Source organism: Mirounga leonina, unplaced genomic scaffold, assembly GCF_011800145.1.
Source record: "Mirounga leonina isolate KUSES-001 unplaced genomic scaffold, KU_Mleo_1.0 Mir_115, whole genome shotgun sequence".
Lineage (NCBI taxonomy): Eukaryota > Metazoa > Chordata > Mammalia > Carnivora > Phocidae > Mirounga > Mirounga leonina.
Window position 1 is genome coordinate 102,084,599 of NW_023270268.1, and position 19,873 is coordinate 102,104,471.

At 40.9% G+C, this 19,873-nt stretch overlaps 1 protein-coding gene across 14 annotated transcripts in view; it reads right to left on the bottom strand.

Moving 5' to 3' along the window:
• The window catches only part of BBX (BBX high mobility group box domain containing), a 276,405-nt gene that overhangs the window by 38,271 nt on the left and 218,261 nt on the right, over positions 1–19,873 (bottom strand). For all 14 annotated transcript variants that reach the window (XM_035000231.1, XM_035000233.1, XM_035000230.1 and 11 more), the window contains one exon: positions 14,708–14,788. In XM_035000231.1, coding sequence (XP_034856122.1) covers positions 14,708–14,788 — 81 coding nt within the window. The remainder of the gene's footprint in view (positions 1–14,707; positions 14,789–19,873) is intronic.

Sequence of the window (19,873 nt, forward strand, 5' to 3'; positions counted from 1 at the left end):
CTTTGAGTCCTCCATTTTAACCCCCTCCGATGCCAGACACATCTAAACGGTTCAAACAAAAATGGGAGAATAGCAAAAAATAGCCTTATTATTCTATACTTTGAAAGTCTATCCCTCTTAAAAAATAATCAAGACAAACTTGACAATGATCAGGCCAAACTAATGTAAATGACTCAAATTAATACAAGGCTTTAGGCATTATGATATATTCATTAAACTCTAGACAAAAATACACTCGAATTCTCATTTTCCAGCTTCATCAGAAACTTTTTCTGTGAAAACACGATTTGGGAGAAGGAAGATGGACTCCAGAGTTGGAAGACTGGAGTTTGAGTCTTAGTTTTGCTACATGCTTACTTTGTGGTCTAGAATGAGACATTTCACCCCTCACCCCTCTTTGTAAACTAAAAAGGATGGTAAGAATAGTTGTCTCAGAGGATTCTGTGAGGTCTAGAGGAGACAATACACTGATGGCAATACTGACCAAATGATTCCCAGGCAGTTCAGATGTTTGCCTTTTCTTTTTTCTTGGGGAAATGAGAAAAACAGCAACATTTTTTACTTATCAGTTGAAATTAGAAATGAGAAGATGACTCATTAAATAACTACAGAAGGTTTTGGTTAATGAAAAAGACGTTACAGGCCTCAGATGCTGACAGATAACCTGAGGATCGCAAAAGTGCTTAAAACTAAGTGGTGGTGGTTGCTTTTTTGTTTTTTTAAAGACTCACTGGATGGCAGACTTGATCTGAACTTACTCGCCTGCAAATTCTGACCAGAACTAATGTGAAATTGCTTAACGTCTTAATTCATCACACATAATGGGACTTTTCATATGCTTTTGCTATCAGAATCTTCATGCATTTGCATTATGCTCTGGGGGAATTAACTGCACAGTGTTAAGATGCATATACTGTATCATTTTCCTAAAATCTGAAAAATTCTGAATACCAAAACACATCTGGCAGCAATTTGGTTATGTTTTTAAACTCCCCAAATTTCACACACAGGACCTTAAAGAAAACTCTTGCCATCTTCCTAATCCAGCTCCTAGGTACCTCAAAACTTCAATCTAAAGCAATTTTCTGAAAGGGGAAATTGCAGCTTAATTTTCAATACCTGGATTTTCATTCATAAACATTCCCTGCAGGGCTCCCAAGTGCCAAGCCCCATGCAGGACCCTAAAGATACAAAGATCACCCTCTGGGGTCAGACTTAGTTTGTGGGGGACATGTTTAAATACACCAAGAAGGTTGGAATGATCAGTAAATATGGGGCCTCTTATTGTTGCCTCCCTCAAGAAAATGGTAAAGAAAATTGAAATAAGCCAGCATGCTCAGTACACTTGCTCTTTCTGTGGCAAAATCAAGATGAAAAGATGAGAGGTGGAGATCTGGCACTGTGGTTCTTGCATGAACCTGGTAGTTGATGTGCCTCGACCTATACAACCAACGCCGCCAAAGTAGCATCATCAGCCATCATTAGTCTGAAGGAACTGAAAGACCAGCAGCAGACGCTCCACCATGTGAAACACTGCTAGCCTATAATAAATGGGTTAATTTATGTAACCAAAAAAAAGAATTTACAAAGATCAATAAGTTCCCCTCTCTACCTCTGAGGATTCATCATGAGGCTGACGATGAAGATTATTAGGCCAAGGGCAGCACAGAAGTTCTTAGCCACTGTTCATTTTACCTAATTTGTACTAGCAACTTAGAGGGAAAAGAGTATTGGGTTTTCTGAGCCCCCAAATCAAGCACAAGAGTAGGAAATTGATACTTTTTAAAAAAAAATCACCAGTTTATCAAATGGCAAATTAATCAGAAATGTTAACATCCATATAACTCATTTTTGAAACAGATAAGATGTTCAGTTAAATAGCAGATCCTCTTTTACCTCATTTGTCCCCTTAGTACTTTCAATACATTTCAAATCTTTCTGTGAGAATTATAATTGGTAAGTCTGAGAAGAAAGTGGAGAAGGGGGAAGGGAGGCAGATCACACAAGTTTTTTAAAAAATGAACAATGGCAAGAGCACCCAGGCCTTCAGATCATTCACAGGGAAGATCTGAAATAGTATGGATTCATGACGGAGCTATCCTTTTTGGGAAATCACGTAAGTTAATTTTCAGACCTCAGCAAATAATTATGAAAACGGAGAACTTCCCTTTAGTAAACCTTACCAGACATAAGATCAAAGCAAAAATGTTACGTTAATTCTGAAGCACTGATACATTTAATCTTCGCTGCATGTTTTATTCTCATCGGAGAAGTTGCTGTTTTTGCATCAAATCTGAAATAATTTTTATTTTCCTTTCTCGACTATCCCAGCCCTTCATGAATAACTATCCCACACGGGGACAGAGACTATGCCAGTTCTGGAAATAAGACCTGAAAGGCATCCTCAAGGTAAATTTTATCAGCCACTATCACTCTGGTGACCTTTAATAAGTCATTCCAGGAGCCGTGTCCCATACGGGCACTGGTTTTTATAGTGGATGCCAACAGTTTGTATTTGCATAGGTTCATCTTAGCAAACCTAATAATACTTTGCAAACTCCATTCTCTGCTTCAATATATTTCAAAATGATTCTCCTCATCACCCCTGACAGGATTCCACAGCTAGGAATGAAATGGAACAAATGCAGACATTCACTCTGGGGACATATTCCAGGAAATAGCATAATATTTCTTGTGGAGGTAATTACACCAGGCACTAGTCATGCTTTACTTCCTTGTTTCGGGCTCTTAAAAGTTTCTTTCCCCCCACAAATAGAGTATGTTAATCCTAAATTATAAGAAAAACAATTATATTGCTGGAAGTAAACCTATAAAAATAAAACAAATAGCTCTGAGTCAAAAACTACGAATCATAAATCTCACGAAGCAAAAACCAAAACAAACACGAATCAGAGTCTCAGAGCCGGGTGTCATTCTAGGTTACCTAATTTAACATCCTTCCCCATGCAGAAATTCATTTTACTACAATATTTCCAAGACTTAATTATACAACTTTTTGCAGTAAGACAGTGACCATATTAGAGGGCAGTTCTCTCTGAAATCTTTAACATTTTAAGGAAAAAACTATCATTCTGTCAGTACTAGCTGTTCTCTGAAGTCCCATCAAGTAATCCGCTCTCTCATGTGACAGACTTCCAAATCCTGGAAGACAGAGGTTATGTTCCCGTAAGTCTCTTCTCCTGGTATAATGTCCCCGTTCTCTTAACTGCCCATCACACATAAAGTCCTCCTGACCTTTCAAAAGTTGGAACCCCCCCTCTTATCTATATGCAGTACTGGGGCCCTGAAGCGAGAACCGGGCTTTACTGAAATGAGCTGGATTCAGGACCAAGTACCACAGTGCTTGCCCAAGGCCCCACTTTGACTCGAATCCACATGAGCAAACAAAGGCTGAGAAAAAGGGCAACAGTACATGCTGCACTGTGACGCGAAAGTGTAGACACAAAACTTTACATAAAAAGCTTCACAAGGGCTGGGGAACATGGATCTTTCTTAGAGTAAGTTCCTAGTCTTCTGAAAGCCTCTAGATGAGAAGTGACAATCTGCCAGCTTATAGAGACACATTTATCTTCTAATGGGGCCCAAAGATCAATCTCTTCCCTCCCATTTAAAAAAAAATAGGTCAGGGCTCCTGGGTGGCGCAGTAGGTTAGTTAAGTGTTTGACTCTTGGTTTTGGCTCAGGTCGTGAGCTCAGGGCTCTGAGATGGAGCCCTGAGTTGGGCTCCGTGCTCGGCAGGGAGTTTGCTTCTTTCCTTCCCTCTGAATGCACATGCGCGCCCTCTCTGTCTCTCTCACTAAAATAAATAAATCTTGGGACGCCCGGGTGGCTCAGTTGGTTAAGTGGCTGCCTTCAGCTCAGGTCATGATTCCGGGGTCCTGGGATCGAGTCCCGCATCGGGCTCTCTGCTCAGGGGGGAGTCTGCTTCTCCCTCTGCCTGCCGCTCCCCGTCTGTGTGCACGTTCTCACTGACAAATAAGTAAATAAGATCTTTAAAATAAAATAAATCTTAAAAAAAAAAAAAAAAGGTCAGACTTCTGGCTTGTACTGGGGTTGTGGTCAATGAAAAGCCTGGATATCTTTACCCACATAATATGCTGGGAAGCTTGGTCTCTCCTCTTCTATATTTTTTGTACATAGGTGTGAGATTTTCCATTTTTCCTTATAAAGTTTATCCTTTCGAACTCTCAATTACATTACTTTCCATCTATGTTATGGACACATTTGATAAAGCTGCTTTTATGTCTTCATCCAAATCTCTGGTCATGTTGAATAGGAAATGGCCAAGGACAGAGCCTTCTGGCTGACTTCGAGAGCCCTTTCATCAGGTTTATTTGAACACTAATGAACTCCAGTAATCAAAGAATGTTTTATAATCCAGTCTAAATTACCCCCATTTTGTTCACAAGGACATCATAAGATCATGTGTAAAAAGTCTTGCCGAAATCGATACAGTATGCCAACAGCATGCTCAGCTTATTTTATAACCATACCAAATGGAAAATGAAAATGGCTTGTATACCAGTCAGGGTCTAATTAGGCAAACAGAAACAACTTAAAGCCTATCTAGCAGAGGGACTTTAATGCAGGGAATAGGCTGGTTACACAGGTCACAAAGAACAGGAGGCTGGTGAGGCAATCCAGGGGTTGGCAACAGCAGGAACAAATGGGGGTAGGTCCCCAGGGGAAGAAGGAACCACGGTGGGCCTAACTGGAGGGAGCTGAGCACAAGGAAGAGATGTTACCTTTGCTCTACACCCAGCCCTCCTCACCCCTTCTCTGCACATCCTGGCCTCGCTCTCCCCCGCAGCCCGTATTTTCCCATCAGAGTCTCCCACTGGCTGAACCCAGCTGGAAATCAAGGGGACATGGGCACCCAGGAAAGGCAATCTGCAGCCACCAGGGATATGAACCACTGGAACAGACTCTGGAATAGCACATCTGAAAAGGACCTTTTGGGGGGAGACCTTAACTCCCAGTTTTTATATTCTCCTCTAGGAGTTCAAACACTTTATTATCAGAAATAATTTTCAAAAGTCTCTAGGAATTAAGAGTCTGTATTTCCACATAAAACAACCTGGCAATAGCCATGGATACAGTAACTCTTAGAAGATGCCATCACTCTGAGATATGAGCAAATTCTCTATCTAGAGAAGCTCTTTCAGAAGGCAGGGATTCTGGAGCCAGACTGTCTGGGACTGCAGACTGACTCTGGCCTCGATTTGCTCATTTTCTATAAACCTTTCTGTGCCTTAGTTTCCCTATCTATAAAACATCTTAGGAACACTATGAGGTTCAATGAGCTGCACATGCACAGCACTTGAAATAGTGCCTGGCACAGAGCAAGAAGAAACGTATTCTGACAACCACCCCTCTGCGGCCTTGCAGAACGGGTATTAGCTACTTGCAGCAACAGTACTAGTCCTACGGGTATCATTAGTAGCCGCCATGGCCCTGGTATACTAAGTACCTTGCTCTAATTTTTTTCATTCTAGGGTTGAATGATTCTGTAATTGGGGGGAAAAACATATACAACAAAATCAGATGCGAGATCTTAAATCAGTTATCTTTCACGAAGCTACTCTCATTAAACGTACAGTTAAGCTCGGTTCTACTACTGGGTACAAACACCTACTTTCATTGGCTTTTGAGTGCATTTATCAATTAACCTCAGTGAGACTTATGAAAGTGCATACAAACTACATTCTGTTCACATGTATGGACATGCATACCAATTAGCACACAGCGGACACAGAGGAACATAAACCAGTGTGAACTCAAGTGAATAAAACTGCATTGTGCGAAGCACAGAATTAATGTCTGTTATTAATTAGTCAAGTTGCCCTTAATAGAGGGTTGGTCGTTAATCAAGCCTTGAAACAGAATATGCCTTAGCAAATGACAATTTATTCTATTATTATTTTAAATGGAACAATAACCTTCTTTAAAAGTGAGGATGTAAAACGTCTGCAGGGCACCTTCTGGATGGAATTCCCACGGCTGTATTCAAAAAAGTCAGAATGTTAATGTTTTAAATCAAATGCCTGGCATAAATATTCGATATCTATTGTCTATTCCCTCAGGCACTATATGTATTTTTTGTAACTATAATCAGGGGGCACAAAATTGATCCTGTTCACCTTTGTATTCTCCTCCAAGGATCTCTCCTAGTACCTTTCAAAACTTAGGCATTCCACAGATAACTGTATCGAATTGAATGGTTCATTAGCTTGGAGGTAACTGAGGAATCTAAAATCCATTCTGATTCATACCAAAAAGAGTTACAAGTCTGTAAAAAAAAAAAAAAAAAAAAAACCAATGCTAATTAGGACCCGCATTCACACTGTCCTTACTTACGCTTCCCAAGAGCAACAGTGAAAAATAATCACCAATATTTTAGTTTTAGTTTGGATAACTGAAACCTTACTGAAGTTTCTCACTGTTCTGTATAGTCAGAATGGCCCAACAGTGATGTGCTGGAAGAAATGGCAACTCATCCCCAAAAGAAAAATGAAAACCAGTATGCTGGAACTGAGATTCTACAGGACGCACATATTGGGCAGATGTATAAAAAATTATCCTTTTCAAAATGATTACAAAGAAAACTTTCAGGAGGAATATCGAAGGGGTGAGATAAAATGTGCAGTGGAGGGTTTATTTTTTATGTGCCTGGGTTCAAGGAGATTGCCGTTTTCGGTTCAGGAAAGATCACGACATAGGCTCAGGGTTTGTTATTGGGGACTACAGAGACATAATAAATCTGTGCTGAGCAAGCTTTTATCTCTTTGAATCAAAGACATTCTAAAATGTATTCCTTTCTACAAATGTTAAGGTATCGATTCATTTCTTTAATGTGTTCTGCTATAAAAGACTTAGTGAAATGACCAGTGAAAAAATAATTCATCATGTGTACTAGGTAAGAATAATACTACAGAAGTAGATGCCCTTTAACTGGTACAAAGAAATGGATAAGTTGTTCCCAAAATGTACCGTACTATTTCACTCTTAATTATCTTTTGTCTTTCATTGTCTATTATAAAGGATCCAGCTAGATTAAAAACGAGGCAGTGTGAAAACAGACATACTGACACTCATCAAGAAGTTTCAATTTCAAAATCTCTGCCTTTTAGTACAAAATAAATGTTTTGCAGCCAAGGTATGTTTACAGTCATTTTGTACTGGCTTATCATCTGCCAAAACAGTGTAGACATAACCCTAGGATGGCACTTAGCAGTGCTTTCCAAGATGTGCACTTCTCCCACAATTAAATAAAATCAGAATGTTTTTTTCCATAAACATACACTGGCTGATGGTTGCAGAGAATAAAGAATAGCACTGATGCTAAGAAAATTCAATTTTCTTTATTAGAAAAGATAACTGGTCACAGAACCGTGGTCTAAGCATCTCTCAACACTGAAATCTGAGCATTTTAAGTAGTTTTCTACTTGGTTTACAGAAACATGGCCAGGTGAAAAGGTGGCTTTAATGTGTCTCTTTACTCTTTCTTCAGAAATTTTACCATTTCTGAAGACTCCAGATGGGGTGGGGTGACCTTTGTTCCATAGGCCATTTATTCAAGTCTCCCCTAGACGTGTTAAAGGAAGTCATTAGAAAAAATCCTGTTTTGTGGTTCTTCCAAAAATAAGTTATTGCATTTGGGAATGAGATGAAAAGTTTTAGGACAGAAGTTTCATAAAAATGACTCACAACTCTGCATAAAAAGCTACAGAAAGAAATACACCACTTTCAAAGAAAAGAGCCCCTCAAATATAATGTTAAGGATTTAGGATTCAGTCCTATGACAGTGGTGTAGGAGGGGCCAGGGTGAGAGCTGTCCACTGAGATTCTGGGCTTCGAGGGGTTCCAACAGGATGGAGGGGATACTGCGCATCAATGGTATGTGAGGACACACAGAAAACTGTAAAGAAGTTACCTCAATCAAACACCACCTCTAATTGGTAGTGATGAGGAATGCTAATGTGATTGGAGGGATGGAATTTCCTAATTTTTTCAATGTGGTACATATAATCTCTATAATTCAGCTTTCCTTAAAATTAGCCAACATTTTTCCTAAGATGTAATTTTTACAGACACTAGAATATACTCACCTTTACCTATCTCTTTGGCTTTAATTAGAAGTGGTTTTTGCAAGTTAGAATGTAAGAAAAACTAGGGAGTTGAGGCCTGAAAACGTCATCACCCTCTTTTAGTAAGTAGGGTTCAATACAACTTTTCCAATTCCCTTGGAACCACCAGATCTACAATCTTGATTTTTTATACTTGATGAGTAGATCTGGAGACATCCAGCACCCTTTCCCTCAACTTTACTCTGACACATTACCAGTTTCATAAACTGAGATAGAGCAAAGTAGAACACAGACCACAGACCAAATGCAGCAAGCCTGTGTGACTGTTTTCTACCTTTCTTTCTTCTGTGCTCAGAGAACATGAGCCTCTGCTTTCCAAAGCCGACCATTTACCTTGACAACCGCCCTCTCTTGTTGACTCTTTTGGTAGTGGATTTCCTCAGCTGTCCCTACCCCTCAGCATCTTTCATCTCTTTCCTGCTAGTAGGGCTTTCCTCCTCACTCACAAACATCCAGGCTTCCGGAAGGAGGGCTCCGAGCATTCAGGCTCAGAGCTGGGGTCACCTCCAGCTCCCCTTTCGCTTTGCCTCCCACATCGAATGACCCAGTCATCGAATCCAACGAAATCCCCTGCAGCCTCCATGCTGTCTGTTTCTACCTCCTGTTCCCACTGCCAGCCGGGCCCTCCCCAACCCTGGCTCTTGTCTTCTCACACGCGGGTTTCGCCAGAAGTTTTCCACTCCATTCTACACGGGAGTCTGCTTTCCCACTGCACGCCCCTGCCCTCAATCTTCACTCGCTCGTCACTATCTTCGAGCACAGGTTTCCCTGCTTCACACTAACCAGTCTCCCAATTCCGACCGGTCGCCCCACTCCGTCTTCCGTAAGTCTCCCTCTACTCCTGCCCGTCTGACTGAGTTGTTGGCATCCACCTGCCTCACGTCTGCCTGCCTTTTTACCCCGTAATCCCTCTGCTGTATCTCTCCCATCTCTCCATTTAATTATGCAGCTCCCACTCTGCACTGTGTATGGGCGCTTAGGTACAAGAGGGAGGTGCACAGGGGACGTGGGGGCTGGCAGTGACTGCTGGCCTCAGACTCGGGGCTCAGTAGGGAAAGGAGAGGACAGTGAGGATGCTACTACCAGCCCTGATTGTTCTCATGGAGAAAGGCTGGACCAGTGTCTCCAGGTTCTCTTAACTTTTCATGAGAAGTCAGACAGACATACTTATTTGCACCTCTGTTTTTAAAATATTATGGACTAATTCAAATGTAAAATATAATACAGGTCAACAAACTGTGGGCTGAAAAAAAGGATCTCTGCAAGTTAAATGTGGCCCAAAGGCTGCTAGTTGAATTCAACCCCTGTTCCTCAACAACTCCCTCATCAAGAACCAGCTCCACGCTCTGTCTCTGTGCTGGGTCCTCATAACACTCCTGCTAATATTAATTCCTCCCTTTCTTGGCTTCACACATTCACTTTGTGTATCATTTGTCACTCAAGTAGAGCTTTGTCATTTCATCTGCAATGTGAAACCATTTGCACACTTACTTCTCATCCCTCAACTTTTTATATCTTATCTCTCTGCAACTGGAGAATAAGTTCTTGGAGGACAGGAGTCATACACCATAATTTCCTCACAGTATCTTCCAAAGTATATTCCCCACTAACAGGCACTTATTTAAGGGTGTAAGATGTATCTTGGCAGTTTCAAAAGTACAGACACTTTTTAAAAAGGAAATATCAGTTCCATTTCTTTGACAGCAGTCTTGAAAAACCTGTCAACTTATTCAGCCATACACATATGTGTAGGAATGAGCTGTCTTCCATAGAGCCTTCTATAATACGCAAAGTCCTATAACAAGCAACGTGCAGAGTCTTTTACATTCATCTACGTCAAGGCTGCAGAACAGCCCAGTGTGGAAGAGCCTGGGCTGTGGAGACAGACTGCCTGGGTTTCCCACTGAGGCTCTAATTTCCTGTCCACATGACCTTAGGCAAGTCACAAAACCTCTCTGCCCTTTTGTTCCCTAATGTGTCAAAGAGGAACGATCATAGTATCTATCTCAGAGAATGTCTGTGAAAATTCAATGAGTACATATAAAGTACTTAGAAAAGTGCCTATCACATAGCAGATAGTAAAATAAAGTCATCATTATCTTCGGTTAGATAATACAACTGAATTTCTGCTATTAAAATCTATAACCTATTTTAAAGAACACATAAAATTATTTCAGGAAAAGAGAAGTAAAACAAAGAGTGATTACTATTTTTAGGCATGTGTTCCAGTCTCTAGTGGTACTCTGTAACACCAACCCTGCACCTGGAGGTATAAAGTGTCCTTAAACCACCGATCTTAAAAGAAGGTTCGCAGCTTATCCCATCGTAATAAACGTTATTTGTACATCTGTATGCAGGTGACGTCAGCAGCCTCACTGTTATTGCCATGGAATAGGTCGTCAATTAATTACTGTTTGGTGGGATAAATGAATCAACTGTGCATCTTATTATACTGGGCAATTTTGATACCAGAGACCTTCAAGAGTAGAATTTTCTTCACTAAAATGCATAGGGTGAAGATGTCCCTGTGTGTCCTCCAACTATACAGCAACTATAATATAGTTCTCCAGGGGGATGCTTTGCTATTCTTTATATGACCTGACCTAATTAATTTCAAAATGAAAGGAAACACATTAGAGTACCTGCATCAGTTAAGCAACTGATTAACTGAGCAGTATGAATCTCATGGAGGCTCAAACATAAAGGACTGTATTTTCTTCTCAATTCCCTGACCTCAGCAGCACTATGCCAACTCCCTTCCTAGCTGGAGTAGATTCCTGAAAAATACCTGGAACAGATCCCAGAATTTTCAGGTCACTTTCAGCTATTAAAAATCCACCCAGTTGAAAATGCCAATCAAATGCCTGAAAACAGGGCCTTCCCTGGGGCATCTCCTGGCTACAGGGTCTCAGGAAATAGAAGGGGTCCTTACAAGGCCAACTCCGAGAGTGCAGGCCAATTCAAGGCTCTTTGTGTCTGCTGCCAACTTCCTCCAATTTTCTTTTTGCCTGCTCAAGTGGGTGTAGGGCACAGCAGTAACTACATGCCTAAAATGTTTGTTGCTTTTCACCACGAAGACATTTCTTGCAAGCAACAGCCCCTGTAGTTTTGGGAGGTCTCCTTATTCAGCCCTCCTCCCGTGTCAGCCCATAGGAAGGGACGGGGAGTAGGGGGAGAGGGGAGTTCCAGGGCTGGTTGCTGGCCCTTCCCTTCACAAGGCTATTTTTAATAGCTTTTGCTGTAGAGGACAGGAGAAGCAATGGCAGAGGCAAAGCTAACTGCCCACGGTTATGTCTGTCTTCCCGCTAACTCTACATAAGACTGAACGACCTTGTCAGGGCATGCCAAGGGCAGGGATGGTATACAAAGTATTTAAGAGGCAAGGGTGCCAACTGATCAGAAGGGATGTGGTCCAGGGGCTGGAACAGGGTCTTGCAGGCCCCTTGCTGCATCCTCCAGTTGCTGAAAGATCAGGGGAGCCCGGGGACGCTGGGAAAGTTGCAGCAAGGGTACTCAGGGGGTTTGGGTCACAGTTTTTTTTAACTAACAATGGGAAGTATTTGGTATGTTAGTACCAGGACAGCTGTACTGGTGGAAACTGGCTGGACATCACTCCTGCTCGTGGGCGCTCATCAGCGTCCGAGCAGAGCTGTCTCTGTTGCGTATCTCCTGATGTGAGAGCCTGTCCCAGGCCTGCTCTCTGCCAATGCCTCCCCCCATGACGGTCCCACGGCTTCTTGCCTGATCACACTGAACTGCTCTCTTTGTCCACTTGACCCGTGGAGACTCATGCATCCTACAATGCCAAGAAGGAGAGTACAGCAGCCTCTTCCAAGCCTCTCCCTGCAGCCAACTTCCTCCAGTTCTTTTCTCATTTGGTCAGACAGACGCAGGGCACGGCAATACGTCTCTGTCTAAAACATTTCTTGCTTCTCACCAAAGATTGAGAAGATACCTCTTGCAGACAGCCCCCGCCCCCCCCAATCTTTAACAAAGGTTGTCTCAGAGCTGCCTTCACTTTGCTTGACACGGGGCTGGGATGAACTGTGGAAGGCATTTCCTTCCTTTCCTCCTCAGGACAAGGAGAAAAGCCAAAATATTCCGGATGGCTGTGGATAGTCTTTGATAGCCCCCCTCCCACTGATGGCTTGGGGGTTAGGATGGGCATGAAAGGAGAAACCCCTGGAGTGGCACATGGGACAGGAGCTGGATCAGACCATCTCTTCATAAATCCCAAGAGAAGGATCTGGCCCAAACTGAAGGCGGCTTCCTGGTGGATTTCCCTTTGATATGTGTGAATTTAAAGCTGTTCTTTCATATTTCAGACAATAGCACCAATTCTGGGCAACAGGAAAAGATCCTCCTCCATATCCTACTATACTTGTTTCAAGAGGCACCCGAAATAATTAAATATTATATCCAGTTCAAGAAAAATGAATATCAAATACACACGGAATAAAAAAAAATTGAGGAAGCATATTTCTACTGGTGATTATTTGGAGACGCTGATTAATCCATTGTGCACATATTTATGTTTAATTAGAAACTGGGATGGATTTAGAATGTTATTCTAAAACACAGTCTATTAGCATTATGGCATCATATTCATGTGGTGCAAATAATGTGAGATTTTCTTGGTAAATTATTTTTTAGCGACCCTGTTTTATCAAAAGCATATATTTTTACTCAGATGTTATAAGAAACCAAGTCTGAGTATAAGCTGATTTGCTATAATTGGAATAGGCTTATTGCAGTCATTTTACCCCTTTAAAATTATGATACCAGCATTCAAACATCTGTTAAACCGTAGCATCTGTTTCATATTTGGGATGCATCCCTACAAATTAGAAGAATGTTCTTTTTAATGAGCTCTGATTTAATAGGGAATCCTTTTTTTTTTTTAACTGTTATGCCAAAGAAAGAAAATGAGAAGACAAAATCATCTCTCTAGCACCCTCCACAGCAAAGTACCTCAAAGGTCCATACATTTCTAGTATAAAACTGTTCAATAAAGATAAATAATTTGAGAGTTAACTTGTTTTACAATTTAGTGTTGTTATGTATGTATTATGAATATGTATGTAAGCGCACACACACACAAAAACAGGGAAATGCAGAGAGGGCCATACCTTCGTATTATTCAAGAAAAATAGTCACTTCTTCCGAATACGTTGTCTTGACAATCTATAGGGTCTTAAAAATACTAAATTCATGACCTCATAGTCTCTCTGTTTACTAAGATTTGTTTGCTCCAACTCCAAAGGCGCACTTGTTGCCAGATCTTTACCATTTCGGTTCTATCTGAAGTAGTACTTGGCCACTGACTCACTCAGTTCTTATGATTTCCCTGTGGTCTTTGGCAGTTTTCGAGTCATTTGTAGCCCTCTATCTGGGGCTGATTTTGTCTTACAAGAAGGATGTCAGTTTAATGTCAGACAACAAAGGGTTCATTTGTTCCACTGTTTAGATACTCTACTGTTTCAGGCCTTTGTATTCTTCTATTTCTAATGTGGACCTGGCTAGACTCGAAGAGCTTCATTTAAACATATTTAAAACTCCTAGATTTTTATGATATACGCTACCATAAAATTTAGAAAATGATAGGTTGTCCCATTAAATTTAATAAACTACGAAGGCTTTATAAAAAGAACCGTATCACTCACAAACAAAACAAAACAACACACCTCAAAAGGAACTCACTGGAAGGAAGCCAGAAAAATGAGAGAAAAGAGTAAGTTTAATATAAGAGATACTTGGTCACCCATGTTGCGCCTCCTAATTTGTCTCGCCAACAGAGAAAACTGCTATTATCTTGTGTCCGAGCGCTACAGACATTTCTCTCACAGAAGGAAGGCAGAGAGGCGGCAGGGAGGCAGAGAAAGCCGCGGTCCCTGCCTACCCCAGCAACAGGTGCGCTGGCGCCTTTCTCGCCAACCCATCCCCACCAAGTGAGGGCTCTCTGCTCCTCTCAGATTCATGAAAAAACATTTCCTCCTGTGCCAAAGGAACAGCAGCGTTTTATGCCCACATCATAGCAAGTGTACAACTGGCAGGTATTACAAAACCAGATTTTAAAACATGTCATTGGAGTTCGTCACAAAAAAACAAAACAAAACAAAACCCAAAAGAAAACACCCCCAAATTAAAACATCAACCACCTGGTTGAAAAGTAGTGTCTTCTAGGAATTTATGGATGTTATAGGAGAATCTGAGGAGAGAAACATGACTCCGGCCATTCTTCTGGGTGAACTTATCTCATCAATGTGGGACAAAAACTGACCTTATTTTACAATACTACCTGTGAAAAAGGATTCTGCAAGTTCCCTGAGCCCCCTTTTCCCTTGCTTACTGACTTTTCATAGCAAAACTCCTTCTTTTCCTACATTAAAGGCTAACCCTCTTCATGGTTGAAAATTAGATGCAACACCACACTTTCTGGTCACGGGTGAGATGGCACAGTTTAAAGAACGCTGTGATGATGACCTTTTTTGTGGTTTCCACGTCTGCAGATCTTATCTCTAAATATTGTTAGAAACTTGCCTCTGCCAGTTGAAAGAGTGCCGACTTCCCACAGCGCTTCATGGGCTCGGCACCACCCAACTGCGAAGTGTTCGAAGAAATCTATATTGAAAACAATTCACATAAAGAAGGTTAGTTGTGTTATCAGAATCTTCACTTCCTATTCATACACACCCAGGAACTTTCTTTCGCTTACGAGAACATCATTGTTCCCAAGTACCAAGTAACTTTAAATGTGTTGCACTTGGGATAATTTTTGAAACCAGTTTTCGTCAACAACCTCAAAAATAGTAACAAAAACCAGGTGTGGCTTGGACAGCTGTTTAATGATAAGAGTATTATCTTGGAAACTGCAGGCTTTAAATTTAACTCTACAACCTTAAAACAAGATACGCATTTCCATTTCTATATAAACACCAACTCATCAACTGGCCAAACACAAGGGATTTAGGGTCATTTTGTATGTACCAAAGCAACAAGTTTTGTTTTGGTTTTTTTTAGGAATATATTTGGGATCTCTAAAATATTTGACTTGTCAGTCAACAAATACTTTTTTGAAAATCCAGTATAAATGAACTAGGGCATTATGATGGGAGCTGGGGAAGCTAAGAGTTTCATATAAAGCACCTGGTCCTGGCTTTGAGAGAATGCTCTAAAGCATACACAAAGACTGACAATCAAGACCACATATCTAAGTAAGTTACAGAGTGAAGGCCTCTGTTGAGGCACGTGAACATATACAATATTACACTGCCTGTATGCTCTTCTGCAAATTTGACCAAACAGCAGCTGGGCACTGATAACAATGAACTGCACTGTCCTTTTTCATTTTTATATGAAAACTTCACTTTCAATTTCTAGCCTAACTCCATAAGAAGCTGAGGACACACATTCCTTTTTATTTTTTTTAAGATTTTATTTATTTATCTGACAGAGAGGGACACAGCGAGAGAGGGAACACAAGCAGGGGGAGCCAGAGAGGGAGAAGCAGGCTTCCCTTGGAGCAGGGAGCCCGATGCGGGGCTCGATCCCAGGACCCCGGGATCATGACCTGAGCCGAAGGCAGCCGCCCAACGACTGTGCCACCAGGCGCCCCGAGGACATACATTCTTAGGGATCTTGACAAAGTATTCTTCTCCTGGAGAAGTTCTGTCATCATTAAAGGAGCTAGCTCTGGTGTAAGCTTTTCATATTCTTTGTGATTCTGAATTCTTTCTCAATTTAAGACAGAGGTATCTCTCAGTTTAGTTTAGGAGGCAGTCCTTCCTGGTGTCTATATCCTTATAGGTAACCCCAACTCCCACGGGGAATTCTGTGGAGCTGTCAGCTCTGGGAGAGATTGGGAGCTCGCTGCTAAAGAGAATTTTCCCTTCATAGAGGCAAATAGTTAATAAGCTACCTGGACCATTTAGAAGGGTCTAGTTCATGAAATAAGGACTTTTTCTTCCTAGATGCTGTCATTTTTAACAGTTCTTTGCTATTTAATCCCCACTACTTCTTCCTTAGAAAATTAACTAAATAGTAGGGGCGCCTAAGTGGCTCAGTTGGGTCTAAGCGTCTGACTTTGGCTTAAGTCATGATCCGAGTCCTGGGATCAAACCCCAGGTCAGGCCCCTGCTCAGCAGAGAGTCTCCTTCTCCCTTTCCCTTTGCCCCCCCCCCCCAACTCCTGCTCTCTCTCTCTCTCTCTAAAGAAAAAAAAAAAACTTTAAAAAAAAAAAAAAACTATTAGAAAATTAACTAAATGGGGCTCAATCTTTCTGAAGTCTGGAATATTTTCTTCTAGCTAAATTTTCTCTGATATATGCCACTTCTACTTTTTCTAGACAAGCTGAATTACTCACCTTATTACTAAACTAAGAGAACGAACACCACCTCTCAATGACTTGAGGGAATGAAGTACTGAACATAGATGTCAGTGCCTTGAACCAAGGTTGTACAAATGAAAGAACATGACCTCTGGTCAGACAGACACACCTTCATTACTTTTTGCTGTGTTGACTTAAGGAAATAATCAAGACTTTGAGTCTCCTCTACCTCATCTTCGAAACAGAAACAGTAATACCTGCCCCATATTACTGTTGTGAAGATTAGATTTTATGTTAATGAAGAGTCTGGCACAGTGCTGAGCTCGTATTATGCTCTCAATAAATGGCCCAATTATTATTTAATGAGAATTTGTCATTAGTAATATGAATAAACAAACTCTTTTAGTATAGTTCCAAAAATTAGTTACATACTGAAATTGGAATGGAATTAAAAACTGCAATGTTAGAGGATAATTTTGACATCTAATAATCTGTAGAATTTTTATCTGTCACACAGTCACATGATACTCAAGAATCGCTAGAGGACGAGCGTGGCATCGCTGCAGTAAGCCAGGATGGGGTGCGGTTCTAGTTCTTCCCCTGGTGCCCTCTGCTGTTGCCTGTGCTGCTGGAGGTTTATGCTCCTCACTTACTACCACACATCCTGTGCATGGCCCACTGTGGGGCTCAAGGAAGAACTTGGGACTGCATTATCTGCCACCTGAGTTCATGCACAGTTGTCTGAGGTGAGACTTGAGAATGGTTCTTTACCTTTCAAAAGGAACCACCACCCATGTCTCGTAAGGACTGGTTTCCTCATCACTCATGGGAGGACTTTTACCTATGTGTAGGTATAAGGAAGATTTCCAAAGGAGCTTGCGTGGGGTAGAGTCAATGTATTTTGGTAGCCCAACATTTCCTGAAGCACCCACCAATACAATTTTCATGGAATGACTGTGGTGAGATATGCTTTCTAGAAGTGTCTTTTGGTTTCCTAATTTTTTTTTTTTGGTGTGGGGGGTGCTGGTGAAAAACTGGACATTTGTTAATGCTATGGCTGGCCCTTATCTTTTTTTTTTTTTAAATTTTATTTATTTATTTGAGTGAGAGAGAATGAGAGATAGCATGAGAGGGAAGAGGGTCAGAGAGAGAAGCAGACTCCCTGCTGAGCAGGGAGCCCGATGTGGGACTCGATCCCAGGACTCCAAGATCATGACCCGAGCTGAAGGCAGTCGCTTAACCAACTGAGCCACCGAGGTGCCCTGGATGGCCCTTATCTTGATTTCTTGGCAACATTCAAGGTGGCTGATCTTTCTTTTGAGAAACTCAACTCTGGGCTTCCATTGCTGGAAGATCCTTGTTTGTCTCCTACCTGCCCCCTTTCCCCCCCACTCCTTGTTGTTCTCCTTTCTCTGGTGATCCCTTAAATGTTTTTCCTCAGGGTTTTGTCTTTTTATTTACACATTTTCTCTCAGTAATCTGATCTATTCTTATGGCTTCATTAGAGCTTGTACAATGCTGATTTGTTATACTACTGCTTGTTCCCACCATTTTTTTTTTTTTTTTTTTCTATTCAAGAGACTTATACATCCTTTCAAATAAGAACAATACCGTTAATATGTTTTTCAATGTCTGGTTGGCTGATGGAGGGAAGTGCGTGTTATGTTACACTTCTGGGTAGGGGACACTAGTGGGCCATACTGGATAGTACATTCTTGGCTTTGCTTTTTATTTTCCTCAAATTGGATGGCACTTGCCAATCTCTTAACTCCACCATAGTCTCTCCTTTGGCTAGTATGTACTGTTCCGATAAACAAAGTGGATGTAATAGTACGTGAAGTACAGCAAGAGAGCTAAGAAAAATGATCACCCTGGATGTTAAACTGCTAATTTTATAGCTGCCTGAGGTAGGCGAGCCACACCAAGGAAACAGGTAGTAAAGATCAAAAGCAAATTAGGTAATAGTGGAAGTCTTTTGCAATTATGAGGGGTATCATAAAACACTGCAGCCTGGGAGGAAATGACTGATAATTACTGAATGAATAATAATAATAATAAAAGAACAGTATGGGATGATTGGTCTTTCTTACCTTAAAAGAAATATTAATGCTTCTAATAAAACACGTAATTCTTTCACACTGATTAGCTGCAGTGTGAGTATATGGTTTTTGTCGGGTGTAGTATTCTGTAACATATTGAACAGTCCATCATGAAAATGAATGCTTTAAATTTGCACCTATTGCTTATATCCAATTGTGGCAATGCCTTAAATTTGGTGAGATTATCGTTGTATTTATACTGGCAAAGTAAATACTTTCTAAGGTAAGTTTTAATGTCCAAACTTACTGGTCTAAATCATCCAGATTAGCTTTCTGCCTTCAAAGAAAATATGTAATATTTCAATGCAAAGATCTATTTTAGGTGTAAGAGTCAACCACACAACAGAAAGAATACGTAAACTGGTCATGGCTTTTTCAGACTTGTTAATAATAGAAGACAACAGCTGCCTTCTGGCATTACATGTGGTCATTAGTCTTCAGTAAATGAGATCTAAAATGTGATGGATGTGTCACTCCACCTGTAAACAACAGAAGATGCAGATAGGAAACTCATTCTGACCAGTGTAATGGATCAGAGCCTGGAGACAGCAACCGCTCTTCAGATGGGCCAAGTTGCATGTAGATGAATTATGAGTATCAATCAGTAAGGATTGGAGACAGGCTGAAATGGGTGGTGGGGCAGGCTCTGCACTCTATATTTCTTTCTAGATCTTGTAAAGTAGATACATTTTCTCCCTCTAAACATAAACTTTCATGAAGAATATATAAACAAAATGTTCTTTATTCAGTTTCATGGTTCCAAGTTGGTTAACTTCAGTGAGTTTTGAAATTATCAGACTTGGTTAAGAAAGAAAAACATCCTTCTCAACTTGCAGCAGAGACCCAGGGCTCGGTACGAAAGAAAAAAACAACTTAAAAAAATGCCCAGGGCTTACTGTTTCTTAAAAAGGGTGTTTCAAGGACAACTATTTTACACAATAAATGACCCTGTGTCAAGAGAAGATCTAGCTAACCTATTCCTAGAGTTATGAATGTTTGTAAATCAAATAAGCAGGGATGGTCTCTAAGAATTTTGCATGCCTGACCTTAAAATAATATTAAAAAGCTAAACATTTTTAAAGAGTAAATTGTTTCCTAAATCATAGAAACACTCACTTTTCTCTAAGTGTACATAACAGGACTGAAATCCCTCTGAAAAGAGAGGGGGTACAAGTGGGTTACTGAGTAGTGTTCTATTACATGTCCTCCCCTTTCTCACTTCGCCCCTTCCCTATGAGGCCCCATAGATACTAGGAAGTGCCTTCACAAGGACGAGCTAAT